General features: G+C 47.1%; 1 protein-coding gene across 4 annotated transcripts in view; it reads right to left on the reverse strand.

Annotated features, from left to right (window-relative positions):
* PRDM10 (PR/SET domain 10) overlaps positions 1–12,214 on the reverse strand; it is a 76,405-nt gene that overhangs the window by 6,594 nt on the left and 57,597 nt on the right. For all 4 annotated transcript variants that reach the window (XM_079762775.1, XM_079762778.1, XM_079762776.1 and 1 more), the window contains exons 14-20: positions 9,666–9,845; positions 7,773–7,883; positions 6,535–6,735; positions 5,790–5,933; positions 5,230–5,400; positions 3,382–3,519; positions 1,876–2,041 (exon numbers count right to left, since the gene is read on the reverse strand). In XM_079762775.1, coding sequence (XP_079618901.1) covers positions 1,876–2,041; positions 3,382–3,519; positions 5,230–5,400; positions 5,790–5,933; positions 6,535–6,735; positions 7,773–7,883; positions 9,666–9,845 — 1,111 coding nt within the window. The remainder of the gene's footprint in view (positions 1–1,875; positions 2,042–3,381; positions 3,520–5,229; positions 5,401–5,789; positions 5,934–6,534; positions 6,736–7,772; positions 7,884–9,665; positions 9,846–12,214) is intronic.

The raw sequence follows: 12,214 nt of genomic DNA on the forward strand, positions 1-12,214 counted from the left end.
AAATAGGAGCCCTGACTGGATATCTGATGGTATCAAAAAAATTACCATCATTTATTTTTAGGGGCAGTCACGGTACTGGATTTGTTTGTTTTTTTTTAAGTATATTCCTTTGGTTTTAGAGATTCATACCAAAATATTTGTGGATGAAATGACATGGATTATTATCTAGTTGGAGAACTGGGAGAGATGGAGAGAATGACGAGGGGATATGGGGGTGTTCAGTGGAGATAAAATTGGCCAGGAGTTGATAACTGCTAAAGCTAGATAATGGGTACAGGGCATTCATTACACTATTACTAGTATATTTTTCTTATCTTTTAAATTTTTTCCCTAAAATAAAGAAGTTCAGTTCTAGAATCCTTTCTTCAGGTTAGAATGCTAGTTCATACTATTATCACCGAGACTGTCTTCATCATTCCATATTTTGTTCACAGGAATTAAACTGAGTATAAATGCCAACCTGTTGACCAGGATCCCACTGGTATTTACCATGCCTAGAAACGAGACTCAGACCTCGTAGTGCCCACCAATATTTAAGAGACTAGACTGTAAAAATAACTAGCTGGACGGGGTGGAGCCTAATTCCATACCGAATCTATATAACGTAGCCAATGATCAAACACAACAGAGATGGACGCCCCCCCCCCCAAAAAAAAAAATCAATAGTAGGGGAAGATCATCACTGGTCTTCCCACCTTCTCAGCCCCTATCCCTCCTAGTTCCCTGTACTGAGGCCTTTACCTCTAGTCCTGTTCCTCCCACATCTTCAGTCATAGAGGTCCCATACTTTCCAGCTCATACCCAAGGCTGTCATCCCCCAGACTGTCACCTATTCTGAACTTCAGCAGCTAGCCTTTTACTGCTTCCGTAGCACTAATCTCGAGGTTTTGAAAGCAACTACTCATATCTCTCTCTCAACCAGCTAATGATCTTTTTGAGCCAATGAGGCAGCCCAGCAGGGTGGTTTGGTGTCAACTCTGGATCCAGATTGCTGGGTTCAAACCTCCATTTACAAGCTATGTTCCTCAGACAAGTTCCTCTGTTCCTAAGTTACCTTATCTGTAAAATACAAATAACTATTGTAGTTACCGTATTTGCCGACATATAAGACGACTTTTTAACCCAGGAAAATCTTCTATACGCCCAGTTGTCTTATACGCCGGAAAATACAGTATCTCAAAGGTTGTGGATACTGAATGTGCATATACGTGGCTTAAAAACCTTCCTGGCACATAGCAAGAGCTTAATGAAAGTTGGCTAGCATTATTATTACTAGTGATGTGAATGTTAATCTTTTGTACACTCAGGGTCTAGCACACTGGTTGAGATGCAGACATTCAATAAATACTGGTGGAAGACATGAATCAATACTATCGACAGATCCTACATCCATCTATTCTACTATTTAAATCACCTGCCTACACTTATTCCAGCAATAGTCCTCATGTCTCTGAAATGGGTGGCTCTCTGATCAGGATGCTACCTTGAATTCTGTCATGAAACTCATTCAAGTACATGCAGAGTGAAGAAAATGGTCAATGAGACGTTAATCTAGAAAATCCGTTATAAAGCTGATGAAATGATGACCCATGGCTGCAGGTTCCCCACCAATGACCTGCAGCTTTATCCCCTTATTTATTTTTATTTCACTGACTTTAGAGAGAGGAAGGGAGGGAGAGAAGGAGAGCAAGAGAGAAACATTGATGTGAGACAAAAACATCGATCAGTTGCCTCCTGCAGGTGTCCAGACCAGGGTTCAAACTCGCCCTCACTGGGTATGTGCCCTCACTGGGAATCGAGCCGGCCACCTTTTGGTGAACAGGCAGACACTCCTACCCACTGAGCCACCCGCCAGAGCCCTCATCTCCCACTTACAGTAGCCACGGAAGGAGTTCCAGGTGCTGGGCAGGTAAGTGTGCTGCACAGAGCTCTGCTGCTGCTGGGGTGCCTGGCCTGGGGCCGAGGAGCTGCCTTGCATGTGGGAGGGGCTGAGCCCCTGCTGAGACTGCTGGGAGGAGGGGCTCAGCGGCTGCCCAGCCACCTGGAGCGAGAGAAAGCGAGGGAGTAGAAAAACCATGAATTCCCAATATAGCGAAGACTCTAAATCACTGAAGAAATAAGTCAGGCTAGTACGAATTATAATACTGAAAGTACCCCTACTAAAATAGTAATATGTTAAAAACAAATAGGGTCAATGAAAAGTAATCATAACAATGAAATCCTACTTAGTTTTCTTTCTTTCTTTTTTTAAAATATTTTTATTGATTTCAGAGAGGAAGGAAGAGGGAGAGAGAGATAGAAACATCCATGATGAGAGAGAATCATGGATCGGCTGCCTCCTGCAAGACCCCCACTGGGGATCGAGCCCACAACCCGGGCATGTGCCCTTGACCGGAATCGAACCTGGGACCTCTCAGTCCGCAGGCTGACGCTCTATCCACTGAGCCAAACCAGCTAGGGTTCCTACTTAGTTTTCAAAGGATTCTCTCCAAGAGTATCTTGTTAGAAAGATAAGTGAGTGAAAATATGATTATCTACATTACACGAAGTGAGAACAATGGAGAAGCGAACTTGCCTGTGTCACAAAGCTAATTTGTCGCACAAACTGAAGTCCTACTTCCCGCTGAAGGGAACTGCACAGTCCCAGCGTTAGTGCAGCTGAGCACAGTGGGAGGTGGAGGCCACTCCTGTCCCAGGGTAAGGCCCAGGCTCCCAGGCTGCTCCTCGAGCCTTCTGCACTCCAGCTCCAAACCACCTTTCCAGCTTTTTTTCCAAACACCATTTCCTGTTAGTACCTAAACAGCTTTCTATAAATACACAATGTCCCATCTCTGTGTCTTTACTCGAATGAGACCATATTCAAGTCATCATGCCTTCCCCAAGTACCACGTCAAAACCCTACCTCTCCTTCAAGACCTAATCCAAACACCACTTCTACAAAAATGTCCTAGACATAATCTTCGTCATTCCCAGAATTTATCTCTATAGCCACCTCACTCTTAGACCCAGGCCAGGGGGATCCTGCAGGAATCTTGGTGGGCCCTTCTCCGCTGTGCCCTCATCCTACGAGGCCAAGTGACCACACCCACCTGGAATGTGAGGGAGTCCCTTCCAGGCCTCCCTTAGGGGGCCACAGCCCCTTCCCTGTGGAAATGACCCTGCACCCACTTGGTCTGCAGGCCGTCACATCACAGGGCCCGTTGGGATAGAAGCTAATCACTTAACATGTGTCCAAATACCAATATAAAAACTAAGGTCCACGGTAACGTTATTTCGGGAGTCAAGGAGACGAGGTCTGAAGGGAATGTCTCTTCACTTTTATTAATTCTTCAGGGTCCCTGGGTCCCACTAACGTCTGTGAACAGTCTACGCCGCGTGTACCTGGGAGGCCGGGGCCGAGGCGGCGGGCTCGGTGACCTGGATGTGCTGCACCTGGATGGCGTGCTGGGTGTAGGTCTGCGGGTCGTGCAGCTGGCCCACGTCCACAGTGGACTGCTGAGACTGGTGAGGGGAGGTGGCCTGGGGGAGACAAACACAAACCCATCCTGATCGAGGCGAAGGGAAATCTTCCCAGAGAAGTTCAGCTCAACCAATATCCCAACAGGAACGCAGGAAGAGAGAGAAGAGAACCTTCCATCCAAGGCTTCACTCCCAGAGAGCCCACACCTGAGCCGAGCTGGCAAACGGCAGGGAAAAAGGCAGTTTTTATAATGAAGCTTGTAAAACAGGAGCCACTAATGCTATTAACTTCTGAAAGGGAAGGAGCCAGAAGAAATATAGCTCTTCATAAAAGCTGGATGAGACGCTCTCCGGAATCGGAAATCTTTCCCCTTCAATTTCAATTAAATGTAATGACCTACCCTTTATGAGTTAAAAGATATCACGGAAGAGAATTGCCTTTCAGCTTGTCTCGACTGAACCACTAGAACAGCGGTTCGTAACCTTTTATGCATCGCAGACATCTTTGAAAACTGGCTAACGTATGAGCCCTTATTCCAGAACAAAGTACATGCACATCGTATTTTACAGGCAAGTCCAGGGATCCACAGATTCTTCCAGAACCCAAAATGAAGAGCCCTCCCATAAGAAAAACGAGATGAATAGTCAGTGAGTGGCAGCTTCCACTCCATGCTCTGGTATTAGCTTCCAATTTTCAGAGACCACATGATTTCCATTTGGTTTGCTCATGCGCCTGGCGGACACTCCCTCAGTGTAATTAAATGAAACAACAGTTCTGGGGGGAATCCTTCTCTTGGCTCCCTGATCAGGAAGAATGAGCTACTAATTACCTGGTAGAAGGAACACAGTTATACGCCTGTACCAGCGATTTTCAACCTTTTCCATCTCATGGCACACATAAACTAATTACTAACATTCTGTGGCACATCAAAAAATGTATTTGTTGCCGATCTAATACAACTATGTATAATTTTGATTTATTCACGCCAGGCAGCTATTGTTGTGTTGGCTGTTGTCACTTTTTTACTTGATAATCTAAGGCAGTGGTCGGCAAACTCATTAGTCAACAGAGCCAAATATCAACAGTACAATTGAAATTTCTTTTGAGAGCCACATTTTTTAAACTTAAACTTCTTCTAACGCCACTTCTTCAAAATAGACTCGCCCAGGCCGTGGTATTTTGTGGGAGAGCCACACTCAAGGGGCCAAAGAGCCGCATGTGGCTCGCGAGCTGCAGTTTGCCGACCACTGATCTAAGGGAAAAGAGGCCAGTGCCCCTGGCTAAACAGTGAAGTGTTGCATGTTTTAAAAATCCTGGCGGCACACCTGTTGAAAATCGCTGGTCTATTTGAATAAGGTACTGCCTGGTATTCAGAGACTGGGTCACATTTATCCTGTACAAGCTCCCATGATAGAAGTCACTTGATGCCTGTGTCGGGACTTCTCAAACTGGCTCCTCACCAAGAAGTCACCCCGGTGACCCAGGATAAGGATGCAGAAGAGGCTCAGAGAGTTTGCGCGGGTATTGTCCGCAGCAGCGCAGATGGCAGCGTGCGCTGGAGCCTAAACCCTCTGACTGCTAAGTCAGAGCCCTGCTCGGCCGCAGAGGGCTTTACAAATGCCTTAGGCTCCGGATGTGCGTGCAGAAGCACGTTCTAGCAGAGCCCCACGCCAGCCCTGAGAATCGTGCTTTCGTTAACCTCAGGGCCACATGCGCTGGTGACAATGTGGCAGTCAGGAAGGGAACGAGAGACGAGTGCAGTACAGTACCGGGGCCACTTGCACCACTTGAAGCTGTATGTGCTGAGGCTGCTGGAGACCGGACGCGGACTGTGACACGGGGATGTACTGAATTCGCTGGTAGTCCCCTTGGGGCGTCCGGTAATCTGTCGTCAGGGTCTGGGACAGCTCTGTCATGGCCTGGGTTAGCAGGTCTGTTGTCTAGAAAATTCACACAAAACGCATTAGTTGATGGCAGTGCTGCTTGTAGCTACTTCAGTGCACTTGGACCCTACAAAAGTCTCATTTGTACCACTGGTGGGTCGTGGAACCTACAAGTTAGCCCTGAGCTCGCATAGAAGAAATTCCCAAGCAGAGAAGATGCTGGAAGGTTACCTATATATCTGTACCCATCTGTCTGTGCCAGGCCCAGTGGGGTGACCCTCAAGGTTTGGACAACCTTGCGGCCAATGAGCAGCACTGACTACCCCTTTCACAGGGGAGACCCGATCAGAAGCAGAGTGGCGACATTTGCAGCCAATTAAAGACTCTGGCCCTGAAAGCTGTGACCCCTGAGGGGCCCAAGGTGCTCTCGCCGGTCACACACTTACCACCACGGTCTCGCCGGTGGCACTGTCGGTGGTTAACACGGCCGGAGCGGTGCTGATCACAGCGGTGGTCAGCGGCGTGTGCAAGGTGTTAGGGAGCTGGGCGTACTCTGGATGCTTCTTGCGAATGTGCTGGACCATCTTGGTCTGGAAAATTATGGCAAAAACCAAGAATTAGTTACTGCTGGAATTAGTTATTCTCAGTCCTTCTCAAAAGCAAACCTACAAAGGTTCCTAAAGTCCCCGATGTTATCCATTAAAAAAAAAAAAGTCAGAGCGATGCTGACTGTGCCCTCCCTAAGGTGGCCCATGCTACAAAAAGGAAAAGAAGAGGCTGAGAGAAATCAAAGAATCACATGACCCACACCATCAGAGGTCAGAACACCTCACAGCACCCCCTGGTCCCACCAGCACCTGCCGCAGTCAGTCACAGCCCCCCTTTTCAGGAGCCATCACGTGATGGGCAGTACTCGAATGCCCGAGCTCACAAACTCTGAGCTGGACTCTCACACAGGAGCCCTCAGCGGCAGGCCAAGGAAAAGGAGCCCAGTCGAGTGCTCAGGCCACCAGATGGTGCTAATCCTGGGACTAGCCCACCCTCTTCTCCCCTGTTCCACCTATGTTCCCAGCTCTCAGCAAGCAGCTCCTTACAACGTCAGTCCCCATCAAGTCAGAAGAAGCCAGCAGGGCGCCTGGGAGAAGCCACCTTCTCTCCAGAGACCCTTTACTCCGCCAGAGGCTCCCCTACCTTGCTGCTGTACTGTTTGGAGCAGTGGGGGCAGCAGACAGGAGGGGTAGCTATGGTGCCGGTGAGCTGGGTGTGGGTACTCAGCATGGGGTCCGGTTCTCCAGGGCCGGCAGGACGCAGCTTCCGAATGCTTGGCGGGAGCTCGGCCCCAGGATGGTTCTTCAGGATGTGGGCCTTCCGCTTGCTGGCACTTTTGTAAACCTGCAAGTTCAAACGCTTTGCCATGAAAGCCGTACCCAGTTCCCCTTTCCTGCTTAAAGCCAAACCTCTAACCATTTCCGTACAAGGAAAAGAGAAAACGTATTAGTGTAGCCCAAAATAAAATAGATATCATGCACCCAAAATAAACAGATAAAATGAAAGATAATATATAATATAGATTAGAATAAAACAAGGACATCATCTAGCCCGGCCAGTGTGGCTCAGTGGTTGAGTGTTGACCTATGAACCGGGAGGTCACAGTTCAATTCCTGGTCAGGGCACATGCCTGGTTGCAGGCTTGATTCTCTCTCATCAGTGATGTTTCTATCTCTCTCTCCGTCTTCCTTGGATTTATAGATCTACGATAGTAATAGTGAAAATAGCCTTTCTCCTGCAGTTGAAGAGAGGGATACACAGAGAACGAGAACTGTTCCTAAGGCCAGTATCCTTTAGCCTTTCTGTGAAAGCTCTCACACGATGTATGTACTTGACTACCAGATGCCAAAGAATCCTCCACAATGAAAAGTCTAATAGCAACCAGGACCTCATTGTATAAGGAAACAGTGTTACAGTGAAGCAATAAACACATGTTCTCTTTCTGTCTTTTTTGTAACTGGACAGAAATAAAGAATGAAATAGCACAGAGTACTCCACCGCAAAACCTTGGCACATGCTACTCGATCTTCTAGAAGTCCAAAATCTACCACATATCTTACAAACCCACTGATAAACACTCTCATTATAGAGCTAAGACATTTTAAATGAACCCATATACTAAGCTCTTGGTAATAAGACTCTTCTTTTGCAGCAAAAATCACAGAGAAGGGAACAGGAGTAAAAGAAAGCCAGCTCATTCTGAAGAAAAACAATTTGGCTTAAGTTGAGGCTACGCTTGCAGCCCTTGTTTTGTGGAAAAACACTGGGAGCCGGGGAACCATCTGTCGAGAGCACTGAAGGTCCCGGCCCACGTCCCCACCCGCGGACCAGCTGGCCCTGCGCAGGCTCCCACAGGGCCCTGCGGCGGGCGGTTCCGTTACCTTGTCACAGTACTGACAGAAGTAGTCGCGGTTGGGCTTGATGATGGGCAGGGTTAACTCCGGCACCTCTTCTATCTTCATGTCCGGGTGCCTCTTTGATAAGTGATTGACCTAAACGGGGGAATAAGGAAATGAGAAAAAGAGAGCCTATGATGAACAGAAACTAGGCAAATGTCTCCGAGCGATGGCAAGAAGCTGACATTCTCTGCAGCGGTGCCCCAAAACAATAGGTGTTTGGCCAGAAGCAGACCCATCTGACACCAAAGCATTAGCAGTCCCTGTTAACAGGAACTCAGCAAATTACGGAAGGGAACTGGGTCACTGTGGGTCCTATGAATAGTCTTTGATGAAGGAACTGTAGAAAAAGGGAAATTACAGTAGCAGGAACTTCTGTGGTGAATTCTCCTGATGCAAACCTGTCTTTCATTATTTAGTGCCCGACCCTTAGGGAGGACATTGAATGAGATAAAAATTAAGGTTCTGAATGTTATTTTATTTTTATATTTGTATTGATTTCAGAGAGGAAGGGAGAGGGAGAGAGAGATAGAAACATCAATGATGAGAGAGAATCATTGATTGGCCGCCTCCTGCACACCCCCTACTGGGGACTGAGCCCGCAACCTAAGCACGTGCCCTTGACTGGAATTGAACCTGGGACCCTTCAGTCCACAGGCCGAGGCTCTATCCACTGAGCCAAACCAGCTAGGGCCAGGTTCTGAATTTTAAATGATGCTCTCTGACTTTAGCTCCTGGCAGAAATACAAAGTCCTCACTTAATGTAGTAGCTGTCAATAGGTTCTGCGACTTTAAACAAAACAACTCTAAGGAGACCAATTTTACCCCAGGCTAAGTGACACAAACAGGGATTAAGTTCTGGCATCTCATCGAGATTGTAACAGAAGGCGGTACTGGGGCCTGCTGTGCGCTGGCTGTCCTGGTGTCCCAGCTAACCTGGTCGCACGGCTGCCTTGATGAAACTTTCTTCTGTTGCTGTGTCATAGCTGGAAAGAGGTTAAAGGAACAGTCGGCGAGAAGGCAAAGAGCCCAGAGAAAGTACACTCAGGAACACGAGAAGAGGGAAATAAACGTGGGTAAGACCAGAGACTGAGAAGGGTAAAGCAAAACAAAACTAGCAATGAAAAGTGATAGATAGCCCTGGCCGGTGTGCTCAATGGTTAGAGCGTCGGCCCATGCGCCAAAGGGTCACGGGTTCCATTCCTGGACAAGGGTACATACCTGGGTTGCAGGTTCTCCCCCTCCTGCCCCCCCTTCCCCGCTGGAGGCACATACAGGAGGCCACCAATTGATGAGTCTCTCTCACATGGATGTTTCTCTCTCTCCCCCACCTCCATTCCCTTCCACTTTTTCTAAAAAAAGGCAATGGAAAAAAATGTCCTCAAGTGAGGATTAACAAAAAAAAAAAAAGAAAAGTGCTAGCTATACACCTCTTCTAATGAACTATGGCAGTGGTTGGCAAACTGCGGCTCGCGAGCCACATGCGGCTCGTGAGCCGCAGTTTGCCGCTCTGTTGACTAATGAGCTTGCCAACCACTGAGTAAGGCATTACCTTTACCCAGAAGTTTTGACTTCAGGTTAAAGACATGAGTACATTATTAAAATGTTTTTTAAGTGTTTTTCCCTAAGGCAGTGGTCGGCAAACTCATTAGTCAACAGAGCCGCAGTTTGCCAACCATTGAACTATGGCAAAGGAGGGCGAAGGGAGACTGGCAAGGAGAGAACTCCAAATTGGGAATTGTTGGCCTGTTTTTCCCCCAGCCCCTGCCAGAACCTATGGAAGTCTGTAGAATACAGGTATATACAAGAGCCATCACCACACAATAGAAATGAGAGGTGAAAGGTGGCCGGCGGAGCCCGGAGCCACTGGGCACTGACCAGCATGCCCCGTCTCCGGAAGCCCATCATGCACAGGCGGCACTTGAACGTGAAGCTGTCGTAGTCGGTGGACGTGATGCGAGGCTTGAAGGTCTTGGAGCGGCTGATGCGGTCAGCTTTCTTGGCCTCCCTCTCGGGATTGTGCATCCTCTGCATGTGTTCCCGCAGTTTGTCTTTTCGCTATGGAGAGAAAATCGTTGAAAAGGCAGGGGGTGAGAAGTGGGGGTAGAAAATTTTTAATTGAAGGGATATTTTAAAAATATCAATACAAGTTAGCAGTGACCACAACCTACTGAGATGCACCCGAGTTGTCAGAGCTGGAACATACAAGGACATGGCAAAGTGACTAGGAATGACTCTGTCCACTAGCAAGTAAGTGCATCTCACTGAGCCTCGGTGGAAAATGACCCTTCAATTTGAAAGCTACCGATTTTTGCCCGGCCGATGTTGCTCAGTGGTTGAGCGTTGACCCATGAACCAGGAGGCTACGGTTCAATTCCCGGCCAGGGCATATGCCCAGGTTATGGGCTCACTCCATAGTAGGGGCATGCAGGAGGCAGCCAATCAATGATACTCTCTCATCATTGATATTTCTATCTCCCTCTCCCTTCCTCTCTCTCTAAAAATCAATAAAAACTCTTTTTTTAAAAGAAAGACACTGATTTTTTAGAGAGAAAAAAAACACTGCACTTTTGCAGAAGAGAGCAAAGGGTATATGGAATAAGTTTGGTATTAAGAAGTACAAGACAGATTGATAATGAATGATAGGTAATACGGAATTTACAAAGCGGTATGTAAACTCAATTCTCCCATGTTTTAACAAACATAATGATATTCCTCTAAATCCCAAATAAATGTAAGATTCTCTCATCTTCTGGATTCAGAGGTTCATGCAAACCATTACACTGCCTGCTATGGACAGAGCTCATGGTCTAGGTCTAGTCAGGTGAGCACATGTTGGCGTGAGTCCATGGAAAAACCATTAGGCAGAGCCCATCCTGAACGAAAACAAAACACGCCAGCTCCCTTGCCCAGAGGGGCTCTGCTCTTGGACATACGATTAAACGGTTACTTGTGAAGACTCAGGACCTCCCACCAGACTAGGTCCTCTCATCTCTGGTACCGACTGGGAGGTGGAGATGCAGCAGCAGCCACGATGCTCTCGGGTCAGATGCGGTGGTACCAGAGCATCCCTGCTGTCCCCCACGAGCCACCAGCTCTCAACTGCCAGCCCTGCTGGCCAGTCCATGTCCACCCCATGGGCAGCCACACAGTCGTCCACGGCAGCACCAGCTCTCCCTCACAGCCCACCGTGCGCTGCAAGGGCCTGGGGGCCCAGACTCCCAGGTTCTCTGGTCCTGCAACTTCTCCTGTCAGACCTTTACTCCTCCATCTTCTCCTGTAATAAAACCCCTCATTCCATAGTACTCCTAGTGGTTTGGCCTCCCTGACTGAAGTCTGTCTAATGTATTGGGTGAAAGTAAAATATTAGCAGAAAAGTGTGTGTGTGTGTGTGTGTGTGTGTGTGTGTGTGTGTGTGTGTGTTGTATGCCTTGGTGCTAAAATGGTATCTGGCACAAAATAGATAACCAAAAAATGTTAAGTGGATGGGATAGATGGCTAACCAGTAAGCATCACAAAACAGGAATCCTTTTAGATAAATGGTCGTTTTTTTTCAATTAAGAAATAGAAAAACCTAGACCCATTTATACTTTCCCATTAGAGTCATTTAGAGAGTTCTAAATCACGCTACTATATATGAAAGGCCATTGAGATTACAACCTGCCAACACACACACCATAAAACTTAAGCTTTGAAAGGCATTTCTACTACTCTTCAATGTGTCCACGTTCTATACAAATACATCCTTGTAAAAATATTTTTCCCCTCCTGATACTTTTCCAGTTACTATGACAGAGCCACCTACAGTCAGAGCCAGGAGGGTGTCCCTCCACGGATCTTTGCAGAATCATCTGATTTCCCAATAAAGCATTTTTATTTTTTTTACCATCTTTACATTTATTTGTTTAACTCAGATCTCTGGGCCTCCCATGGGTTTTTCCTGTGCTTCTAAATTCCAGGCAGGTTACTGACTTTATTTTTTATTTTAATCCTTGACGTCATTAACATTCCCCAGAGTGGTCTAAGCCCTCTCCGCACCCTACAGATGTCCCGCCTCCATCAGATGACAGTCCTGCTGCTGCAGGGCTCAATCATCAGCCTCCTGTACTTAGTAAGTGCTCAATAAAAATCTCTTGCTTTGGTAAGTAAATGGACTGTTCTCTTAGGAATGCCTCAATAGCAATTTAGTTCTAGTTATCATACATTTGGATTATTTTGGGAGATGCATTATTACTCTATTTGCTTGGGGATCTGAATGAATCATTTTGGGAAATGAAGGTGAGTTTCCTTCCTTAATGTTATCAGAATAACTAACTCAAACATGAGGCTCAAAATGCATCTCCAGTCCAGCTCTTTGAAAGTGGGTGATGAGCTGATGAAACAAACACGCAGTGATCCTTGGCTGGACGTGACTGCAGTGGCCGTGA

The sequence above is a fragment of the Cnephaeus nilssonii genome (assembly GCF_951640355.1).
Source record: "Cnephaeus nilssonii genome assembly, chromosome: 22".
NCBI classification, from domain to species: domain Eukaryota; kingdom Metazoa; phylum Chordata; class Mammalia; order Chiroptera; family Vespertilionidae; genus Cnephaeus; species Cnephaeus nilssonii.